The sequence below is a fragment of the Macaca thibetana genome, chromosome 6 (genome assembly GCF_024542745.1).
Source record: "Macaca thibetana thibetana isolate TM-01 chromosome 6, ASM2454274v1, whole genome shotgun sequence".
Classification (NCBI taxonomy): domain Eukaryota; kingdom Metazoa; phylum Chordata; class Mammalia; order Primates; family Cercopithecidae; genus Macaca; species Macaca thibetana.
In genome coordinates this window covers 1,083,292-1,107,538 of record NC_065583.1, presented here as the reverse complement: position 1 = coordinate 1,107,538, position 24,247 = coordinate 1,083,292, and the positions used below count along the sequence as shown (strand labels likewise).

Sequence of the window (24,247 nt, the reverse complement as noted above, 5' to 3'; positions counted from 1 at the left end):
TTAGCCGGGCGTGGTGGTGGCGCCTGTACTCCCAGCTACTCGGGAGGCTGAGGCAGGAGAACGGCGCGAACCTGGGAAGTGGAGCTTGCAGTGAGCCGAGATCGCACCACTGCCCTCCAGCCTGGGTAGTAGAGCGAGACTCCATCTCAAAAAAAAAAAAAAATTCCCAAAAGCAAGCAGATGTAGGTGACATCCACCACACCATTGGGCTTCAATGTGCATTTATTAGAGTCATAAGTAGGTCTTTGTATTTGGGGATGCTTTTTAGTTTATAAAGCAAGATCTTACAAGGGGGGATCACATAGGTAGAAGCAGTCACCTGTCAATATTCTTTGCACTAGAAAGTAGTATAAAGACAGCATCGGCCAGGCGCGGTGGCTCACGCCTGTAATCCCAGCACTTTGGGAGGCCAAGACGGGCAGATGAGAAGGTCAGGACGTTGACACTGTCCTGGCTAACACGGTGAAACCCCGTCTCTACTAAAAATACAAAAAAAAAAAAAAAATTAGCTGGACATGGTGGCGGGCGCCTGTATTCCCAGCTACTCCGGAGGCTGAGGCAGGAGAATGGCGTGAACCCAGGAGGCGGAGCTTGCAGTGAGCCGAGATCGCACCACTGCACTCCAACCTGGGCGACACAGCGAGATTCCGTCTCAAAAAAAAAAAAAAAACCCAGCATCACTGTAGGTCTGGTTAGAATGAGTTGTTTACCTGATACTGAGAAGTTTTCGGTTGACTTCGTTTTCTCAAGATGTGTTTCACACAGGGTCCTGATAAGCTTCAGGTTGTAGCTGCCTATCTCACAGGATTGTGACTCAGTGAAAACATGAAAAAACTGATGGGTATAAAGAACCACACATGTCAGAGATTGGTGCTCTTGTAATTGTATTCCTGCAAATACCTACTTTGCACTTAGAGCAGCAGATTTTTACTTTTTATAATTCTTAGAATCCTAGAATTTTCAAACTGAAAGAGATCTTAAAGGTAAATGAACTTTGCCATTTTTCCCATCCATGCAACTCAGCTTCTTTGAAGGATACTCCACTGCCTCACAGCACAGGGCGTTTCAAATAGCTAACAGTGTTTGCCAACGTCTTCTATTCTGCCTTGGCCTTTCCTGTTAGATCTTATCTGTCAGTCTTCCTTCTGCTCTTTGAGTTCAATCTTTTATGAGAGAATAGGAAAAAACACTTGCTTTAGGTTGTGATCATTCTTATCTACCATATCCTTTAGTTTGTCTTCATTTGGTATGGTTAAGATCTTTGACCATTTTATCTGCCGCCTTCAAACTGCAGAATTTGTCTGGTTTTCTTAAAATGGCTCTGTGGCATCCAGAATAATACACAACGCTTGTGTAGAATGGATAGGAACTTTGCTCCATGAAACCCTGCACTGTACTGTTGTTATTTGTACTTTTGTTTCTCATGTACATAAGAAACCCTTCTGAGAGGATTTGAGGCTCTTGTAGGTATATGTAAATCATTGTATTTGCTCTCATTTTGGTACAAAGCAGTTATTGAATTTACAGATGGCTCATGGCCCTGGGATTTTTTTCCCGCTCCTTAGTGAGTTAATTCTTAAGCCAAGTCAGCCCCATGTTGTTGCTTTATTCAGTATGACTTTAAAAGATCTAAGTGCAAGTGTATATTTGTCATTAGGATGTTTTGTTGTTAGCTTTGTGACATTGTAGAGTTTTGATTCTCTGATGCATTACGCTGGCTTTCATCCTTCCCTTCACTGTTTCCTCTGCCCACCCACTCCCCCAGTCACCTGGCTGCCCTGTTCCTGTTTTACTCGCTCTTGTTTGTTATGACCGTCTGTGTTATTGAAAATGTTGGCAAGGCAGGTCAGATACAGAGCACTGCTAGAGCATTTCTGATTGACATCAGCCCATTAATATTATGTTTTGAATGTGTATATAAAACATGGTATGAATCATTTTTACTCTTATATCAAAAACTGAAAAAACATTTTCTGTAGTTTGACATCTTACTAGTAACTATAACATTGTTATAGATGATCTGATAATTTTGGTACATAATAAAATTTTGAAACATTTTAGTGCTTAGTTTCATTTTACTTTTTTAAAATTATTTCCAGGAAATCCCCTTACCCAGGATATATTGAACCTTTATCAGGAACCAGATGGAACAAGACGGCTGCTGAACTATTTGCTTGATAATTTGTCAGGTACTGCAAAAAGAAGTAAGTGGTTATTTGTTTAAACCTTTTTATTAGGAAGATGTGTAAGAATATTGCTTAATTCTGTATTTTCTATTCAACTAGTTACAACAGAACAACCACCTCCAAGGTCTTGGATTATGTTACAAGAACCAGATAGAACAAGGCCAACTGGTTGGTAGTCTTTTATTTTTTAACTGTTGTTTTTGCTCAGTCTCTATTATAAGCCTAACAGTATTGTCGGCATGCTTAGATTACAGGTAGCATTAAGATAGAATGTTTAAGGTTGATTTGGTTTGGGAGGTAATGAAAAAGAATTCTTGCTCACATGACCTCTATGTATATTACATTATGCTATATAGAAAGTGTACTATAAAGCAGTGCTTTTCAAATGGGCCGTTTATCCCCCAGAGGGCATTTGGCAATGTCTGGAGACAACTTTGATGGTCATAACCGGGGAGAAGTGCTGCTGGCATCTAGTGGATGGAGGCCAGGGATGCTGCTCAGCATTCTGTAGTACATGGCACAGGCCCCTGCAACAGACTTCACCTAAATGTTAGTAGTGCCACTCTTGTTGAGAAACCCTTCTGTAATGTACTGATGGAATTCACTTAAAATGAATACACCCAAATCTTTCTCTGTTAGAAGTTTCCAAATCCTAGCATGTTCCAAATAGATTTGACACTACCAAGTTATAAGAGAGCTAAACCCTTACTTAAGAGGAAAGTGGAACTAATGACTGCTCATCTCCTTTTAACCTAAATTCTATGAAAATAGTTTGGGAGCTTTCATGGCGCGTGTAACAAAATTTGGTCTATGATACCGTTTTCATTTTGCATGAAATAATAATAGTTGTGCTGTAGAAGAAAATGAGGCATGCCTATTAAGGACTACCTATCCAGTTTCCATGTCATACATGAACAGTTGGTAGCATGGTAGGAGTATAAACATGAGGAATGTTAGACTCAGAGACCGAAGGGCTCACAAGCTTAGACTTTTTACTTCCAAACCTCTGTGCCTGCCTCTGTAGCAGGTAGTACATTGTATTCTAACTTGTTCACTTATCTATCCTGCTTGTGATATCCGTCTTTTATTTATCCCCCATGTGTGGCATATGGTAGCTTTTCAGTGACTATAGATTGAATGAATACAGTCAAACTTAACATTTAAGTGAAAACCATTACTGAAATTAATTACATATTTTTTTTCTGCCACGTGTGTGAATAAGTAAAGTTATCTTTCCTACAGCCTTGTTTTCTGTCATGTGCTATAATGTTCTTTGTGATAAATATGCGACCCGGCAGTTATACGGCTACTGTCCATCATGGGCACTAAACTGGGACTACAGGAAAAAGGCCATTATTCAAGAAATCTTGAGCTGCAATGCTGATATCGTAAGTCTTCAGGTAAGTCAGACAGAAGAGAGTCGACCTAGCATTGATAAAGCAAGGAACAAACTAGGAATACATTACACTGACACATTTGAAGTTTCAGCTTCGGTAGTTCTTCAAGTACTGCTTTTTGCTGTTATCAGTGAATGCTGGGAGTACTGCCTGCCTTGCTTTGCAGTGCTGTGTTGCAAAATAAGCAAATGAGCTAAGCTGGGTTTTATGCATTTGCCATGACCGCTAAATACTCACCTTCCTCCTTCCTCCTTCCTCCAGTGTCCCTGCACTATTTTTGAATTGGGTGGCAAAGTTACTGAAGTTCTGGCATGGTCAAGCTATAACTTTGCATTGCTGACCATGTTACTAGAACAATTAAGGCACCGTGTAAAAAGGACTGACCTGGTGCACGATCATTTTGGGTTCTCAGTCCAGCTGTCATAGTCACTTGCATGATCTTGGACATGTTACTTTCTCCCCATGGGTCTGAAGTTATGATTTGTAAAGTTCTTCGACCTCTGTGATTCTTGTTCCACATCAGTTCTAAGACATAAGGAAATATACATGCATAGAAGTATGTGTCTTTCATTCATTGTTCCTAAATAACAATGAATTGTCCTTGGCACCTGGTACCTGTAAAATGACAAGTAGGTGTTCCAGTTGGTTTCAGATAAAGAGCGTTGAAAAGATGTTACCTTTTTTTTTTTTTTTTTCTTTTTCTTTTTTGGTTGGGGAGACAAGTTCTTGCTCTGTCCCCCAGGCTGGAGTGGAGTGGCATGATCTCAGCTCACTGCAACCTCCGCCTCCTGGGTTCAAGTAATTCTCAGCCTCCCTAGTAGCTGGGATTACAGGCATGCACCACCACGCCTGGCTAAGTTTTATATTTTTAGCAGAGATGGGGTTTTGCCATGTTGGCCAGGCTTGTTCTGGAACTCCTGGCCTCAAGTGATCTGCCCGCCTCAGCCTCCCAAAGTGCTGGGATTACAGACATGAGCCACCAAGCCTGGTGTGAAAAGATGTTACATTCTTTAATCTTCAGACGAGTCCTGTGAAATTATTTCAAGCTCTCAAACTGTACATGAAAGTTAATATGCAGACTAATTTTTTTCTTATGAAATGACTGTGCTGTTTACAATTTTTCAGGAGGTTGAAACGGAACAGTATTACAGTTTTTTTCTGGTAGAACTGAAAGAACGTGGCTATAATGGATTCTTCAGTCCTAAGTCTAGAGCTAGGACAATGTCAGAACAAGAAAGGAAACATGTTGATGGCTGTGCAATATTCTTCAAGACAGAAAAGTAAGTCATCTTATTTTTGAAAAAGAACATTTTCTCAGTATTTGCAGGGTGGGGGCCAAGGGTGTAGAAATGAATTGGCAAATGAGAGAATGAGGCACTATGTTATTATTCAAGAAAATAATACTGTTTGACCTAGGTGATTGTTTGTTTGTTTTTAATCATCAGAAATAACCTTGTTTTGGAGACATGCTTAAAGTACTGCTGTTTCTTCAGGTGTTTACTAGGGTTTAACTCCAATTGTTAATTGAAATACCAGGTACTTAAAATTCCCTCTAGGACGGTACAGGGATTCTTAAACCCATACTTAAGAAAAGAATTGTTTAAAAATTACAAGGTAGAATATTCCAACATAAAACCTAAACAGAAGATTACTACATTTTCTTCAGTTGTAAAAGTATTTCAAGTTGTTATTTGTATCAATAACAGACTGAGAGCAACTTTAAATGGATGTGGGAACCTTGGTGCTAACCGTGGAGGATTTTCCATAATGTGATTTAAGTGCCATCGTATCTGTGAAGGAAGTTTGGGAAGACTACATTTCCCACAAAGCTAACCTCTTGGTATTCCCAACTCTGTGTGTGTTGTGTGTTGTTTTTGTTTTAGATTTACTTTGGTTCAGAAACACACTGTTGAATTTAATCAGCTAGCCATGGCAAATTCTGAGGGGTCTGAAGCTATGCTGAACAGAGTCATGACAAAAGATAACATTGGGGTTGCAGTACTGCTAGAACTTCGGAAGGAATCGATTGAAATGCCGTGTGAGTGCCCTTCACTTCCTGTAAAATTGACTAGCTCTGACTAGAAATCTTCAAAAGAGTAGAAAACAGAAATTTCATTGTGTATTCATGGTTTTGTCTAACACCTGAAGAAACTCAGTGAGAAGTTGTCTTTCCTGAAATGTATCTCTTTTTCTCTACCACAAAACAACATGAGAAAGCATTGCCCGTTAAAGTATTAGAAGCCTTGAAAAGCATTAAGAATCATTTTTTGTGTGTGCTTAAGAATTTTTCATATAAAAAAGAAATGTTGAAGTAAATATAAATTAAAATAACTGCTCAGGGGTAAGAACTCCATACACGTTTATAATTTTTTGGCAGCAAGGATGTCCTGTAAGCTGACTTCTTTTCCTGATCTGTTTAAAATAATCATTTTATTAGCTGGCTGTGGTGGTAGGCGCCTGTAATCCCAGCTACTTGGGAGGCTGAGGGAGAGAATTGCTTGAACCTGGGAGGCAGAGGTTGCAGTGAGCTGAGATTGCCCCACTGCACTCCAGCCTGGGTGACAGAGTGAGACTGCTTCTCAAATAAATAAAGAAAAATATAAAATAAAATAATTATTTTAAAGGTCTTGAGTTTGGAATAAATGGACCACTTCAAATTGAAAGTATATTTCAAGTGACCATTATGCTGGGAGCTGAAACTTGTGTCCCTTGAGGAACAGTTGGAACTGGAGATATTTAATGTGAAGTATAGAAAAAATGGAAATAGGACTTACATCTAAGAAAACGGGTTTAGATGTAATTTTGTGAGGCTTGATTTAGGACATCCAAACTAAGACCAAAAGTTTCAAGGAGACAGAATTTTAAAAATCAAGCTGTCCCAAATAGGGCTGTTTTTGCACAAGTAGTGAATGCTCTGTGCTGGAAGCATCAGCCCAGGTTTAGGCGTGTATTTCTCAGATTTGTTGTAGGGCACGTTCAGTCATCCGATGGAAATTTTAGGTGTCTTTTCTATTCTGGGACTCTGAGAGATTATTTGCTTTCAGACGCTGTAAGAATATATGGGCTGATGGGTGGGTTTTGTCTCTTTCTTTGTTTCGTTTTTATCTAATGTAGCTGGAAAGCCACATCTTGGAACAGAAAAACAGCTCATTCTCGTGGCCAATGCGCACATGCATTGGGACCCTGAGTACTCTGATGTGAAGTTGGTGCAGACTATGATGTTCCTCTCAGAAGTGAAGAACATTATTGATAAAGCCTCTCGCAACCTCAAATCCAGTGTTTTGGGAGAATTTGGAACTATTCCACTTGTGTTATGTGCAGATCTTAATTCTTTGCCAGACTCTGGTAAGAAAATAATGTGATTTTATGTAGAATATTTTTTGACATAAAATGATTTAGTAATGTTTTGTTTCTGATCATTCCAAATTAAGTCCAAATAAAAATTCAGTTTGTAATGGCAGCTATGAGCAGGTTTTAAACGTCACGTTGGGGTGGAGGGGCCATTTTGAAGATGAAACGATATTGTGGAAGCTTGAGGAGAAGGATGTTAATCATTTTGAATAAACACATAACCAATAACGTGAAATAACTCTTTAAAGAACGTATGTAGTTCCGTTTTATTACCCCCAAGTCAGAGATAATTATGGTTATTGAGACAACCCCTTTGGGATTCCAGCATCTGGTAATATAATCATAGTTTAAATTTGAGTTAAAATTATGGAATCTCAATTTTGCACGTATTTGTAACTTGATTAGAAAAATACACCTCAAGTAGAAATTGAGCTCCTTTATTTACACACACATCAGTCAAGCGATTTTAACAAAGAGCAAGGATCTTGATTATTAAAATGTAGAATACAGAAAGCCTGATCTGGAATGCTCTTTCCATAGATAGTGTGCAATAAACAATAGCCCTTGTAATAACAAACTGTTTCTTCCTTTTCGTGTTTCCACTCATTTGTACACACAGGAATACTTCTCCTCGGACTTGAGTGTATGCGTGAACACACACACATGCGCATTGGGAAACACATTATTGACATCACAATAGATAGAGCCGTTAGGAAGAAAGAAAACCCCAGCACGTTGGGGAGCCGAGGTGGGCGGATCTCTTGAGGCCAGCAGTTCGAGACCAGGCTGGCCAACATGGTGAAACCCCGTCTCTGCTGGAAATACAAAAATTAGGCAGGCGTGGTGGTGCAGGCCTGTAATCCCGGCTACCCGAAGGTTGAGGCACAAGAATGACTGGAACCCTGGAGGCAGAAGTTGCAGTGAGCCAAGATTGTCCCACTGCACTCCAGCCTGGGTGACAGTGAGACTATCCCAAAAAAAAACAGAAGAAAAGAAAGAAAGAAACTGAGTTAAAATTCGATTTCAGGCCGGGCGCGGTGGCTCACGCCTGTAATCCCAGCACTTTGGGAGGCCGAGACAGGCGGATCACGAGGTCAGAAGATCGAGACCATCCTGGCTAACACAGTGAAACCCCGTCTCTACTAAAAATTCAAAAAATTAGCCAGGCGTGGTGGCGGGCGCCTGTAGTCCCAGCTGCTCGGGAGGCTGAGGCAGGAGAATGGCATGAACCTGGGAGGCGGAGCTTGCAGTGAGCCAAGATCACGCCACTGCACTCCAGCCTGGGAGACAGAGCGAGACTCCGTTTCAAAAAAAAAAAAAAATCGATTTCAGGGAAAATCAAAGCTATCTAAAATCTGTAATTATTTCATTTCATCAGGTTGTCTGGGGATTACTGCTGCTGAAGCAGTTGAGTAGTAGTCTCTGACAATTTCTCTACATGCTTTCTACTTTCTGTGTAGCTACAAAGTATCTGAGGGGTAAAGAGAAAATCTAGTCACACATTAATACCCAAGACCCATTTCAGCATTGAGAAATACGATATTGTAATAGCAGGCAGGTCAGAAAATGTCCAGCCTTGCTAATTTGTGAATAAAATGCAAATGAAAGTTTATTTTCAGAGCCCATCTATGCTTAGTAAATTGGGAAAATACTTGACTAGGGATGTGGACGCTTGCTCTGTAACTAGCTGGTGGTATTCTGTTCCATAGCTGGCAGTATCGTAAAATGGCACATTCAGTCCTAATCTTGGGATTTTATACCAAGTAAATAATTGAGCATAAGCAGGAAGTCTGCATACTAAGATGTTGATTGTGGTGTTATCTTTAATTCTTTGTAAAAAGTGGAAACTACCTGCATTTTACAAAATAAGTAACCATAAATATTATCCACCAGCCCAGTTGCATTGTGCATTAAAGAATGATAATTGGGAAGACACATGTTCATAAAGCAAAGTATAAACTATTCAGTATTCTGTGATTACAGCTGTGTAAAAATAGATTTGGACAAGTCCTGGCAAATGTAAAAGGAAACATTTTGGAACGTGGGAATATGTAGTTTAAAACTTTTTACTATTGCATGATCTTTTAAAATTACTTTTTGTTTATATTATATTTGACAGTAAAAAAATTTGTCTTCATTGTAGGTGTTGTAGAATATTTGAGCACGGGTGGAGTAGAAACAAATCATAAAGACTTTAAGGAGTTGAGGTATAATGAAAGTCTTACCAACTTCAGCTGTCACGGGAAGAATGGAACCACCAATGGAAGGATCACTCATGGTTTCAAGTTAAAGAGTGCCTATGAGAGTGGCCTGATGCCTTACACAAATTACACGTTTGATTTCAAGGTGTGTCTTGAGACTGATAAGTTTTTCAAACCTCTATTTTATATTTTAATGTCAAACCTCTGCTCGATTTGACATTTTGCAAGGGGACCATTTGGTATATGTAGTACACACCTCATCCTGTAAGCTAGTAAGTTTCACTTGTTTTGTTCTGTTCACCAAACATGACAGTAAAGACATGTCTTGAAAGCACTCAGGATTTTAGTGTTGTCTTATGTGGTGCTTATCTTTTTTTCTGTTGTTTTTCAGGGTATAATCGACTACATTTTCTATTCTAAACCTCAGCTGAACACCTTAGGCATCCTGGGCCCTCTGGACCACCACTGGCTGGTTGAGAATAACATCAGTGGCTGCCCGCACCCCCTCATTCCCTCTGACCACTTCTCACTTTTTGCACAACTGGAGCTCTTACTGCCTTTCCTGCCCCAAGTCAATGGCATCCACCTTCCTGGCAGGAGGTAGTCAAGCACCTTCAGAGGACAGCCTTGATTCACTTGTAAACTTGTGAAACTCTGAACATAGGGGAGTGAGGTATGGCCACTGAGGATTTTTGTTTGCTTAAGAGTGATTTGGATTTGCAATCTGATTATTTGATAAGGATATAGTATGAAAGCCAGGTGCTAACAACAGACAAATTCTGAGCCCAATATGCTTTATACTGCTAGACAGGGATTGGTGTGTTTGCACCTATCTTTAATTTGTTATAAGAAATTTTCCTATTTCTTCTATCCAATATAATATTTTCATGCCTTGAAATAGGAAAATGTTTGAACAGCATATTCTCTTTGCACAGAAATCTGTAGCACTACTTTTTTGAGGCCAGTAGTAACATCCAGAGACCATTCTTCCATACTTTACTCCCTCCTTTTTCAGACTTGTTTGTAAAATATAGAATCTGAATTTAGCCTTTATGATTGTATATGATCCACAGAAGACCTGATTTATGAAATTTTGTACTAAAAAAAAAATCATTTGGAAATGATTGTATTGTAAACTAAGGCTAAATTTTTTTTAAAGAAAAAGAACCTGTTTCATGTGTTACAAAGGCCAGCTTGTAAAAGAAGCTGCAACAGACTTTCTCTGCTCGTGGTTTGCACTCTTAGGGTTTTGTTAGCCCTTTTGTACTACTTTATTTTTAAATTGAGAACATGGTTCTTTACATACAAATCTGCTTAAACCTTAGGATGTTTTCAGACCAGAGGCAACTTATTCATGAATTTTTATGAAAACTATCTACCAGGACAGATAAGCTGAACAGTGATGATCTGTAGACATTTATGGACTGAATGTAATGGTTGATATATGTACATTCTGATATTTTTAAATCTAACTTTTTTAAGTTAAAAAACTACAGCTGCTTAGGTACAGCTTCTTAACTCTTTTTTGAGACACTTCCTGTCCAATCTCCACTGTGCCTGCCTAAATTTGTTCTCACCAAGCACTGCCTGTGCATGCAGAGAAAATCTGTGCATCCTCTTTTATATTTTTAAAATACTGTTTAACATTTGTGAGAATTTTATGAAAATGCTTTTGTATGAGCTGTGGCTTTTTCCCATTGTGAAGCATTGAATATCACATTTTGGAACATGTTATAGGGTGAGTCCCTGGATCTTTGCTCACCAGATCCAAGCACTGCTTCTCGGTGTCATTGCAGTGTGCTGCTTGTCACCCGGAATACTACTATCATGTGAATTCTTTTTGTTGTCCATGTATTCCTTAGTCTTTTTGTTATTTTTTTTAATCCTTTTTTAAGAAGAAGTAATTTTGCATTTATAAAGCAGTATGAATTAGATGTATTTTCAAAACAGGTCCCTAAGACAATTCTTCAGATCATTTTTTAAATGACTAAGTCATTTTAGTGTGTCAACCAAGATAAAAGTTACATCACACGCTCTATTTTGCCCGTAGTGCCATTAGTAGAATAGAGATGAAAACCAGCTTTAACTTTGCAAAGTGAACGTGTACATGGTCTGTTCTCATTTATTAATTCTTCTCTCAAAAGTCAAATGAATTCCGAAGGAGTTTGGTCAAACTGCTTTTGTTTCAACTGCAGGCAGGGGAGCAAAAGGACGCCATGTGAGCATTAGGAAAAAAAAATATTGACTGTTACTAACAATTTTTATATAGAGAATGAGTTGTTTGGGAAATGATTGATTTTTTTTTTTTTTCCTTTTAGAAAATTCTCCAAAAGGTTTTGATGTTGAATCTTTGTCTTGGACCTGTTTTTTTCCTTTGAGGGTTTTTCGTTTTGTTTTTTCTAGGATTTCATTGTGATGTTTTGTTTTTGTTTAAGTTGTGCTGACACCAAACACATCCAGTTTATAATCAGAACATTGGAAAGCTCGTATTGATGTAGAACCAGTGCATAGCTTTGTATGGGGTTTTGTTACTGGTTTTTGTAGAGTGTGAATAAAAGGTATGTTCACTCGTTTTTCCTGAACACTGTGTTGGTAATGGTGCATCATGACAATTTCCAGTGAAGGTGAGCTGGGGCTGGTCGGACTCATGAGGCTGAGGAAGCAGCTTTTCCTGCGATCTGCATTATGTAATCACAGGTCCAGAGAGCTTTACGGAAGCGGGAGAGGAGGAGCACTTACTCATTTTGTGTTTGTTAACGGAGGACGTCATCTTTTCATAGATGCTGGAACTAGAGTGCCCTTGTTAGATGCTAAAGGTTTGAGCTTTACACAAAATGTATTCATCTGTATTTGTTACTGTCTACAATATATTTGAATTTGGGGCAGCATATTAAGATATAATGGCCTGTTATGTCTTGAAAATACTTGTTTTGCCTCTTCCAGGCATACTGCATTCTGTGGATCAGTTTGAACAGCTTCTCCACCTTATTTGGACAGTGATAAATTGAACCAAGAGTGTAGATTTACAACTGTAACCTTCAAAAGAGGAAGAAATATTTGGGGTCTGTAGGGAATAAACAGTCACACCAAAATAGACAATGATGCTTTTGTTAAGAAAGGTTTCATGTTTTAGGCATTTTCTGTGTCCTAAATAATTTTCAATAATCTATACTCCCTAAAATGCAATAAAAACTAGTATGTTTTCATGGTGTAGATTTTTTTTCAAAAATTCTGTAACAAATATATTTAATGTGTTGCCATAATGTAATTTCAGTGTTTTTGCTGGATAAATCCATTTTAGAAATGTTTTACAAAAAATTTAGGACATGTTTTCTGTTTTAAAGATCAGAAGTTTGGAGGCACTCAAGTCCTTGTTGCAAATCTCTTGAAGTACAGCTTCACCATATTAATGGTAATTATTTATACTTTGAGAATTTAAATTAATTTATGGCATAATTTAAGCTAAAGTTGTAGAAATGAATTGTTGAGTGCAACTTTAATAGTCCCAAAGATAGGCAGAGAACATCTCCAAAAATGTGGGGGTTTTTTTTGTGTGTGTATTTTTTTAATATGATTTAGTGACAACCAGGAAAACTTACTTGGGGTTATTAGCACTTTCAAACTTAGGGACATTATTAAATTGGATGGAATGCACTTCTAAATGTTTAAATTAAAATTTCAAAGCTCTTTTGAGATTCAGGTTCTCAATAATAACATTCAAGTTTTAGAGTTTCACTTTGTACTATTTAAATTTATGGAACTAGTTTCCATACTGACTTCTAAGGTTTTGGGGTCATGTATAAGGACTAAAACCAAGCTAGGCAAAACAATTACAGCATTGTTTTTTTAATAAAGCTATCAGAATATCCAGTACAAATGTTGCAGATAATTCCAAGAACTCCTTTAGCAGATGTTCTTCACCATTCATAAACAGTATTTTAAGATGTTCACTTTGCTCTTCTTTTTGGTTACATAAATTTTAGCGACTGGTATGTTGAAGTAGTGTCTAAAATAAAGTATCTAGTCTTTATTCACAGTACATTATATTGTGTAATGCACTGGACTAACTCTTGTTTACCATTCATGTAACAAAACCCAGCACATTATCTGCACTATAAGCTCAAAGAATGTCCCATTCGCCCAGGCAGCTCTTTGATGAGGGTGGTGGGAAACTGAATATACCATATGGACTGGCGGTAACAAGGGCTTGTACTGTTCTTTTCAGTGGAACCTTCTTGGTCAAATTGTAACTAGCTAGTATTATATTTATATACAGGGTCTTTTTTCTTTACCGATGTATTTTCCTACTCATAGCCAACCAATAAATTCAATATCTGTTTCAAATATTTTAGAAGTGTAATTTGTATAGCTGTAGTACTGAGGTTTGAGGAAAAATAGAGGTTAATCAGCAGACCACGTATTTAAAATTCTGAATCATCTGGGACAGGGTTGTAACTCACCCTTCCAAAGGGAAGAATGCAGGGGGACAGGGCCATGATATGGGGAAATGGTGTAAACTAATGTATTTCTTTATTGGCTGTTATTCTGTATAACACTTATATCTTTGCCAAAGTTCAATTTTATATTTAGGCAACTGATGGTCCTTTTGCATTTAGGATTTTCGTTGTTGTTACCTTATACCTCATGATATAAGAAATGGGCTCATGTGTCTTCCGTCTTTTGGAAGGAGGTTGACATATTTTAAATAAATGCTTTTAAATACAGTAGCAAACGTTGTGTTGGGGTTATAATAATTCATTAAATGTTTTACTTGTTGCCTCTATTTTGTTGTATATGTAAACTTTAAAAACGTGTGACTTCGTAAGTCTTCAGATGTCAGCTTACAATTGAGAAAACATGAGTTCCTTTGCTTTTAGAAACTACTTCTATAGCAAATGTAAATTTTTATGTACATGTGGGAAAAATTCAAAATCTGGACAGTTTAGATAAAATGAATATTTGCTTTGATCTCCAATTTTTAAAGTAGGCATGTTCTACTTAATCCTTAATACAGTGATGCACATTAGGGGGATATATTCTGAGAAATGCATCCTTAGGTGATTTTGCCATTGTGTGAACATCAGATTGTGTTTACACAAACCTAAATGGTGTAGCCTGTTACATATCTCGACTTTGTGGCTTAGCCTGTTGCTCCTAGGCTGGAAACCTGTACAGCATGGTCCTGTAGTGAACATTGTAAGCAGTTGTAAGACAATGGTAAAGACAGAGTAGGCCGGGAAACATGGAAAAGACAGAGTAGACCGGGCGCGGCGGCTCACGCCTGTGATCCCAGCACTTTGGGAGGCCAAGACCATCCTGGCTAACTTGGTGAAACCCCGTCTCTACTAAAAAATAATAAAAATTTTAAAAAAGTTAGGCATGGTGGCGGGCGCCTGTAGTCCCAGCTACTCAGGAGACTGACGCAGGAGAATGGCGTGAACCCGGGAGGCAGAACTTGCAGTGAGCCGAGATCACACCACTGCACTCCAGTCTGGGCGACAAAGTCAAAAAAATGGTATGTCTGAGGCTGGGTGCAGTGGATCATGCCTGTAATCTCATTTTGGGAGGCTGAGGTGGGCGGATCACTGGAGGCCAGGAGTTCAAGACCAGACTGGGCAACATGGTGAAACCCCATCTCTATAAAACAGAAAAATTAGCTGGGCATGGTGGCATGTGCCTGTGGTCACAGCTGCTTAAGAGGCTGAGGTGGGAGAATTGCTTGAGCCCAGGAGGTGGAGGTTTCAGTGAGGAGATTGTGGCACTATACTCCGCCTCAGTGACAAAGTGAGACTCTCAAAAAAAAAATCTGAATAGGCAGCTCTGTTATATCTTATGGACCATCCTCATATATGTGGTCAGTCTTTGACCAAAATGTCATTATGCATGGTGCATGCCTATGCAATTTTACCACTATGGTGAGTTTTGGTTCCTCCATATAATTGTCAAAAAATAAGTATAAAAATGTTAATAGGTTGGGTGCAGTAGCTCATGCCTATAATCCCAGCACTTTCAGAGGCCGAGGTGGGCAGATCACTTGAGCCCAGAGGTTCAAGACCAGCCTGGACAATATGGTAAAACCCCACCTCTACAAAAAACATAAAAATTGGCCGGGCATGGTGGTGCGTGCCTATTGTTCCAGCCACTCAGGAAGCTGAGACAGGAGGATTGCTTGAGCCCGGGAGGCTAAGGTTGCAGTGAGCCCAGATGGCACCACTGCACCCCATGGGTGACAGAGCAAGACCCTGTCTTAAAAAAAAACAAACAAGTTAATGAAGTGTGTGCCATGTTACTTGATAAATTCCAGTTAATGTTCTTTAAAGGAACAAGTACTTAAAGAAACATGAACTGAAATATATTTAGAATAAAGTGTTTAGGTTTTAGATAACAATGTTATATACTGAGAGTTTTATTCCCTTTTTAGACTATTATTTAGATATTCAAATTGATTTTAAAATAAGCTTTTACAGGTATTATAAAGATAATTTTAACATAATGAGTGGTTATGTATTAGAAGAAACTTGTAGAAGATAGTTTTCTACTAGAATTTTATGAGAATTTGAGAAATGTTTTTGTAAGTAGATTTCCCCTGAATAATATTTTAAATAGATTGTTACATAAATGAGTCTAACCAGCTAGTCTAGCTAGGGGTTGGGAGGACAGCTGGATTGCAAAGTAGCATGAAAACCAGTTTCTGCAGTTTTAGCACATTTAACATTTTTAATCAAATGAACGAGGAGATGTCAGTTTTCTCATTTTCTTTGAATCACAAACTTGAGATCACTCTAACCTCCCCAAAAACTGTTAAAGGAGTTTGGGTCTGTTACAGGAAACTTGGCTTGCTCTGTCAAGCCTGACCTGAAGCCAGCTTCAAGAGCTTTAATTGCTGGATACCTTCCAGCTTACCAGCACAGTGAATCAAAGCTTCTGGGCTTACAGAGTTACCCGGTAGTAAGTTGCCTAAGCTTACTTAAAATTGAGAGATTTGCAATTGTCAGACTCTGTGCTTAGTTTGGAAATAAAGATTTACAGGCATCATCCTTCCAGTTGTTCGTTGACCATAAATCTATTGCACTGGGTGCTGCAGATGCGATAGGTGTGGAGGAAGAAACAGGCCCAGTGGTGTTGTGCAGGGTGCGTTAAAAGGGGAGATGGATACGTGGTGTCAGACTAGTTAGCTGGTTTCTGGTGTGGTCCAGTTGACAGCTAAGCCGAGGCGGGCTTGCAGAGCAGTAAGCCTAGAAAGGAAAGGAAATTTTGAAATATTTAGGAAAGGGAAGTAATAATCTCAATTCCTGCCTCACATGTGGGTGAAAAGACGGATAAATGAGTTTTGTCCAGGCATTGTTGTCATTATGTAAACCCTGACTCAAAATCTATGTCTGCCACCAAGGCCCCCATTTTTCCTTTACCCATCTGACAAAAGTATTTAGTTGAAGAATCTTGTTTCTCAAGCTGGATTTTACTTCATTCCCCATTATCATTTATTCAGATTTTAGTCTGCAAGAGAAATCCATGGTGCCGCTACTAAACAGCTTAGTAATTCCAGAAAATGATGAAAGGTAGCATTTGATGCTAAATTAATTCTTTTAGCCTGTTTCCCTTTGACTTTTTGTATTCCTGAAAATAGTTTAAATGTAAAAAGACTGCCTTTCCGAGGTTGCTGGTAAGACCCAGCATTGGAAGATGTGTAGGCAGAGCAGCACACAGCCAGTGAAGGGAGGGATCCAAGAATCCTCAGCTCTGCCAAACTCCGCTCATGTGCGTTGTTCAGTGTGGTGGCCTCTAGCCATGCATGGCTTCTGGGCATTTGAAATATGGCTGTTGTGACTGGTACTGAAAAATAGTCCTTTTTGTTAAGCAAAATGATTTTTATAGGATCACATGTTTATAGGATCACATTTATCTTTTAATTGTTGCATTGTTTAAGATAGAGAACCGTTGCATTGCTTGTTTGTATGACACATAAACACATTGCCAGATGGTATCAAAGAATTGACTTCATTCTAACAGTATTTTACTACTAACCAAAGTAACATTATAGTGTATTTATCTAAATGTTATATGCAGACAGTTACTGTGCCTATGTAAATCCTAATTAGTAGTTAAAGTGAGATGTATGTTCATATTTTTCTAGTTTAAAAAATATACATGAGGCCAGGTGTGGTGGCTCACGCCTGTAATCCCAGCACTTTGGGAGGCCGAGGCAGGCAGATCATGAGGCCAGGAGATCGAGACCATCCTGCCCAACATGGTGAAACCCCATCTCTACTAAAAATACAAAAATTAGCCAGGCATGGTGGTGTGTGCCTGTAATCCCAGCTACTCGGGAGGCTGAGGCAGGAGAATCACGTGAACCTAAGAGGCAGAGCTTGCAGTGAGCCGATACCACGCCAGTGCCCTCCAGACTGGCAACAGAGGGAGACTCCATCTCAAATATTTATATATATACACACACACAGAGATATATACATGTGCACACATATATACACACAAATATATATACATAGAAATTATTAAATTTAAAATCAGTGGTGGCTCACGCCTGTAATCCCAGTACTTTGGGAGGCTGAGGTGAGTGGATCTCCTGAGGTCAGCAGTTCAAGACCAGCCTGGCCAACCTGGTGAAACCCCGTCTCTACTAAAAATACAAAATTAGCCGGGCATGCTGGCAGGCACCTGTAATCCCAGCTGCTCGGGAGACGGAGGCAGGAGAATTGCTTGAATCCGGGAGGCGGAGGTTGCGGTGAGCCGGGATCATGCCACTGCACTCCAGCCTGGGCGACAAGAGTGAGACTTTATCTCAAAAAATATAATAATAATAAATAAGTTTAAAGATCATGTCTTTGCTAATTATTATTTGCTGAATTGTGAAGGAGTTTTAGTGATTCATTGTTCTCTTGATTCCAATTTAAGATTCTTTTGCAACAAAAGGAATGCTATCATGTATGCAATAATCTAAAGCAAAATACGTCAGTCTATGGTGCAGATTTTCTCACCAATATCACACTGACAATGAATGAACTAAAGGTGAAGCTCCAAGGAAAGGAAAAGCTTATTTGTGATGTTCACAGACAGGTACAAGAATTTATGTTGAAATTGAAACTTCATAATGCAAATCAAGAATATGAATTTGATGCATTTTCTGACATTTAAAATTTTAATTGTAATTTAACATTTTATAAGTTGCAAAAACTATAAGTAAAATTTGAAGCAAACACTGTTGATGCATTTACTTAGAGTAGCTGCCAAGCATGGTGGCTCACATCTGTAATCCCAGCACTCGGGAAGGTCAAGGCAGAAGGACTGCTCGAGGTTGGGAGTTTAAGACCAGCCTGGGCAATACAGGGAGACCCTGTCTCAAAAAAATAAAATTTAGAGTTTTTTAAATTATGCATTACTGCTTTGAATTTGATGTTCATATTCTAGAGTCAATGCAAGAATTCGTGAGTGCTTAGAAACAAATACTTTTGCTACAAAGTTCAATAGATTCCCATAAAACAGAAATAGCAGGTTTGTTGATGTGGGTCCAAAAAAAATTTAATGATTTTGGAGATTTGATTCAGTTATAAAACAAGTATATTTGGTACAACTTTGGTATGTGAATCAATTTTTAAGATTCAGCTCTATGATATTTATAGGAGATGCACTTTAGGTGTAAAGGTTACACATAGGCTGAGAGTACAAGGATGGAAGAAGATGTCATGCAAACAGGAACTATAAAAATTGGAGCTATACTAATGTCAGGCAAAATAGACTAGGAAACAAAATGTTCCTAGAGATAAAGAAGGATATCTTCTAATGATAAGCAACAACAAACAACAAAGCCCCAAACTACAGGAAGCAAAAGCTGACAGAATGGAAGGGAGAAATTGACAATTCAGCAATAATAAATGGAAATTTCAGTACCTTTCTCTCAATAGAACAGCTAGGCATTAATCGATGTGAATAGGAAACACCAACTGAACCTGATAGACAAGTAAAACAATACCAGAATATACATTTCTCCCGGGTGTACATGGAATATTCTCTAGGACAGATCATATGCGATGCTATAAAACAAGCCATAATAAGCTCAAAAGGATTGAAATCATACCAAATATATTATCCAATCGAAGTGAAACCAGGGAAGTTTGAAAATACTTTGAAATAAATGAAAAGACAATATACGAAAACATGGGATGCAGTGAAAGCAATACTTAAATTTATAAACACATTTTAAAAGATTTTGGGGCCACGCACGGTGGCTCCCAGCACTTTGGGAGGCCGAGGCGGGCAGATCACGAGGTCAGGAGGTCGAGACCATCCTGGCTAACACGGTGAAACCCCATCTCTACTAAAAATACAAAAAAAAAAAAAAAACCAGGTGTGGTGACAGGCACCTGTAGTCCCAGCTACTCGGGAGGCTGAGGCAGGAGAATGGTGTGAACCCGGGAGGCCGAGAGATCACACCACTGCACTCCATCCTGGGTGACAGAGGAAGACTCCATCTCAAAAACTGAAAAAAGATCTTAAATCTTCTTTTCAACTTAAGACACTGGAAAATGGTAAACCAAACCCAAAGCAAGCAGAAAGAAGTAAGTAATTAGAACTAGAGCAGAAAATCATGAAATAGAGAATAGAAAAACAGTATAGGGCCAGGCGTGGTGGCTCACGCCTATAATCCCAACACTTTGGGAGACCGAGGTGGGCAGATCACGAGGTCGGGAGCTGGAGACCAGCCTGGCCAACATGGTGTAACCCCGTCTCTACTAAAAATAGCAAAATTAGCTGGGTGTGGTGGTGCACGCCTGTAGTCCCAGTTACTCAGGAAGCTAAGGCAGGAGAATTGCTTGAACCCGGGAGGCAGAGGTTGCAGTGAGCCGAGATCGCGCCACTGCATTCCAGCCTGGCGAGAGAGGGAGACTGTCTCAAACAAACAAACTAAACAAAACAAACAAACAAAAAACAGTAGAGAATCAAAGACTGATTCTTTGGAAAGATCAGCAAAATTGATGAGCCTTTAAGTAGTCTGAACATAAAAAACTGCTTAAATTACTAAAATCAGGAATGAAAGGGAGACATTACTACCAACCTTTATAGAATAAAAAGGATTACTATGGAATGCTATGGACAATTGTATGCCAATGAATTAGACAATGTAGATGACATGGATAGATTCCTAGAAAGACACTACCAAACCTGACTCAAGAAGAAAAGAAAATCTGAATAGATGTACAGCAATAAGAAGATTGAATTAGTAATGGAAAAAACTACAAAATGAAAAGCATAGGCCCTGATGGCTTCACTGGTGAATGCTATCAAGTATTTAAGTTGATACCAATTCCTCACAAACTTCAAAAAGTAGAAGAAGGAACACTTTTTAACTCATTCTATGAGGTCAGTATTACCCTGATATCAAAACCAGACAAAGATATCTCAAAGAAAACTACATACCAATCACTTAAATATAGATCCAAAAATCCTCAAAAACATACTAGCAAAATAGGATTCAGCAACATATAAAAAAGGATTTTGCACCATGACCAAGTGGGATTTATCCAATTAATGTGATGCATTGTATCAGTAAAATAAAGGACAAAAGCATAGGATCATTGACAAAACTTACTCTCCATTCAAAAACAAAAAACCGAGAACTTCCTCAATCTGAACCTACAGTTGATATTATACTTAATGGTGAAAGACTAAGACTTTCTCCCAAGAAAGCAAGGAATTCATGTTCTTGGATTGGAGGATAATATTAAGATGGCAATATTCCCTAAATTGATCTACAGATTCAATGCAGTCTCTATCAGAATACCAGCTGACTTTTTGTTTATTGCAGAAATTTACAATCTAATCTTTAAAGACATATGGAAATCCAAGGGACCTCCAAAATAGCCAAACAGTCTTGAAGAGGGTCAAAGTTGGAGGACTAAAACATCCTGATTTTAAAACTAATTATGAAGCTACAGTAATCAAGACGGTGTGGTTCTAGCATAAGGATAGCATATTGGTCAATAGAATAGAATTTAAATCCCAAGAAATAAGCCCTTACATTTCTGGTCAATTGATCTGTGACAAACTTGCCAAGATATCTCAATAGGGGAACGTGTAGCATCCTCAATGAATAGTGCTGGGACAGCTGAATTCAGGCGTACCTCGGAGATATTGAGGGCTTTGTTTCTGGCCACTGCAGTAAAGCAAGTTGTGAACTTTTTGGTTTCTCAGTGCATGTAAAAGTTATGTTTACACGATAGTGTAGTCTATTCAGTATGCAATAGCATTATGTCTTAAGGAACATGCCTTAATTTTAGAATACTTTATTGCCTACAAATCTGAGCCTTCAGTGAGTGATAATCGTTTTGCTGGTAGAGGATCTTGTCTCAATGTTGATGGCTGCTGACTGATCAGGGTGGTGGTTGCAGAAAGTTGGGGCGGCTGTGGCAACTTCTTAAAATAAGACAATGAAGTTTGCAGCATTGACTCTTCCTTTCACAAAAGATTTCTCTATGTTGCATGCAATGCTGTTTGATAGAATTTTACTCACAGTAGAACTTCTTTCAAAATTGGAGTTAATCCCCTCAAAACCGGCTGCTGCTTTGTCAACTAAGTTTGTGTACTCTTCTAAAAACATCCTATGTGGTCATTTCAGTGAGGTTCGCAGCCTCTTCACTGGGAGGAGATTCCATCTCAATAAACCACTTTCTCTGCTCATCCATAAGGAGTAACTCCTCACTCCACTCCTCACCTGTTCAAGTTTTATCATGCGGTTGCAGCAGTGCAGCCACATCTTCAGTTAGGATTCACTTCTAATTCAAGTTCTCTTGTTATTTCTACCACATCTGCAGTTACTACCTGAAGCCTTGAACCCCTCGGTTATCCATTAGACTGGAATCAGCTTCTTCCAAACTCCTGTTAATGCTGGGGTGTTTTTTTGGGGGGGGGGGACAGGGGCTTGCTTTGTCACCCAGAGAAGGGGTCTCACTCTGTCACCCAGGCTGGAGTGCAGTGGCACAATCACAGCTCGCTTTCTGGGCTCAAGTGACCCTCTCACCTAAGCCTCCCAAGTAGCTGGGACTACAGACGTGCGCCACCACACCCAGCTAATTTTTAAACTATTCTATACAAAGTCTTACCTTGTTGCCCTTGTTCAAGGGTGATCTTGAACTCCTGGGCTCAAGGGATCCTCCTGCCTCGACCTCCCAAAGTGCTGGGATTAGCCACCATGCCAGCCATAAATTAAAAAAAAAAAAAAAAAAAAAGCTGGGTACAGTGGCTCACACCTACAGTACCAGCTACTTGGGAGGCTGAGGTGGGAGGATCACCTGAGCCCAGGAGTTCAAGGCTGCGATGAGCTGTGATCACATCATTACACTCCAGCCTGGGTGACAGTGAGACTCCACGTCTAAAAACATCAGGCATTTACAATTATACTTCCAAGTGTGATCTTGAGCCTTAAGGTTTTACTTACTCTTACATCATCAGCATCTTCTTTTAACTTTGTCAGAAATCTGACTTCAATGACAGTAACTTGATTACACATCTGAGTTGTCACAGAATATGCACAGAAGGGCCTCAGTAGAGCAATGCCGCCAATAAGAGAAGTTTAAAATTATTTTCACAGTTCCTCCTGTCCTTGGGGTGGACCCATCCCAGGGCGTAAATTAAATTACTACATTTTTACATTACTTAGAATAGTTCCTTGGTGGTTAGGCCCCCATTAGAAACCAAGTTAAGTTTATTTGTTGTCCTAACTTCCACTTTTAGAGGCTGCTTTAAAGAATTTGCGTTTGGCCGGGCGCGGTGGCTCAAGCCTGTAATCCCAGCACTCTGGGAGGCCGAGGCGGGCGGATCACGAGGTCAGGAGATCGAGACCATCCTGGCTAACACGGTGAAACCCCGTCTCTACTAAAAAAAATACAAAAAACTAGCCGGGCGAGGTGGCGGGCGCCTGTAGTCCCAGCTATTCGGGAGGCTGAGGCAGGAGAATGGCGTAAACCCGGGAGGCGGAGCTTGCAGTGAGCTGAGATCCGGCCACTGCACTCCAGCCCAGGCGACAGAGCGAGACTCCGTCTCAAAAAAAAAAAAAAAAAAAAAAAAGAATTTGCGTTTGGTCTTTTGTGGCAATATAAAATATTTTTCAAATAGTAACCATTTTAAAACATTTTATCCTTGGGCTGGGCGCCATGGGTCATGCCTCAGTCCCAGCACTTTGGCCATAGCACTCTTGCCTTTGAGGGGTCGACTTTCGTTGTCTCACACATCCCTGCTGAAGCATATGTACCTTTTCCCCGTGATACACACCCTGCGGCTGGGAGTCGACTGCGGGGGATGCACCACCGCAAGTCCACCCGAGACGTGGCTTCTGGTTTTAAGTCCCTATTAAATGTTTATTTATGAGAAACTGAACTTGTCAGACTCTTTCTTCAGCCCCTTAGCTCCCTCGGTCTCTGGGGGCAGGTCTGCATATACCTGCTCACTGACGAACAGTATCTTTGGGACCAGCACGTCCAGGATTATGTTGGTCTCTCCTCCAGGAATCTACAGGAGGAAGGAAGCTAGACGTTGCAGCTGATCTTGGAACTTCAACTGGTATTCGCAGTTTCCCTTTTTTACTAAGCACTTTGCTTTCCCCCTGTCGTTTTCCTGGAAAGATTCCAGGGGTGGAGGGTAGCAGGGCCATCTCGGGATAGTACCACAGCCCACCCACCGTCAGTTCCAACAAGCTCTACCATGTTCCCATAATGATTTACCTGGATGTTTTAATCCAGTTAGTTAAGGAATTCTTAGCAGACAACCTGCAAAAAGCCTGGATATATAATACTGGGGGAGGTGGGCCTGGGGTCATGGTGGGGTCAGTGTCCCCATGACCTTGTGATTCTCACTCTTGGTTCACTGTTGTCCAGACCAAAGCCTTCCCCACCCCGTGAAGATTCACAGCCCTGAAGGGCCTTGGGGGCAATGCGTGGATGAGATTTCATGGCATCTGGATCCAGGTGGCTTCTTCCCTGTTGTGGTTTGCTTGTGAACTCATCAAAATGGCCAAACTTTTTATTTTACTGTATTATTTATGTATTTTGAGATGGGGTATCTCTCTGCTGACCAGGCTGGAGTGCAGTGGTGCAATCACAGC

The 24,247-nt window shown here is 39.7% G+C and overlaps 1 protein-coding gene across 4 annotated transcripts in view; it reads left to right on the top strand.

The window, feature by feature from the left end:
* CNOT6 (CCR4-NOT transcription complex subunit 6) overlaps positions 1-13,867 on the top strand; it is an 82,744-nt gene extending 68,877 nt beyond the window's left edge. For 3 of the 4 annotated variants that reach the window (XM_050795779.1, XM_050795781.1, XM_050795780.1), the window contains 8 exons: positions 2,100-2,204; positions 2,286-2,354; positions 3,429-3,586; positions 4,709-4,863; positions 5,467-5,621; positions 6,698-6,928; positions 9,078-9,280; positions 9,527-13,867. In XM_050795779.1, coding sequence (XP_050651736.1) covers positions 2,100-2,204; positions 2,286-2,354; positions 3,429-3,586; positions 4,709-4,863; positions 5,467-5,621; positions 6,698-6,928; positions 9,078-9,280; positions 9,527-9,739 — 1,289 coding nt within the window. In that variant the 3' untranslated portion in view covers positions 9,740-13,867. The remainder of the gene's footprint in view (positions 1-2,099; positions 2,205-2,285; positions 2,355-3,428; positions 3,587-4,708; positions 4,864-5,466; positions 5,622-6,697; positions 6,929-9,077; positions 9,281-9,526) is intronic. The other variant, XM_050795782.1, reaches the window with a different exon arrangement.
* The last annotated feature ends 10,380 nt before the right edge of the window (positions 13,868-24,247 follow it).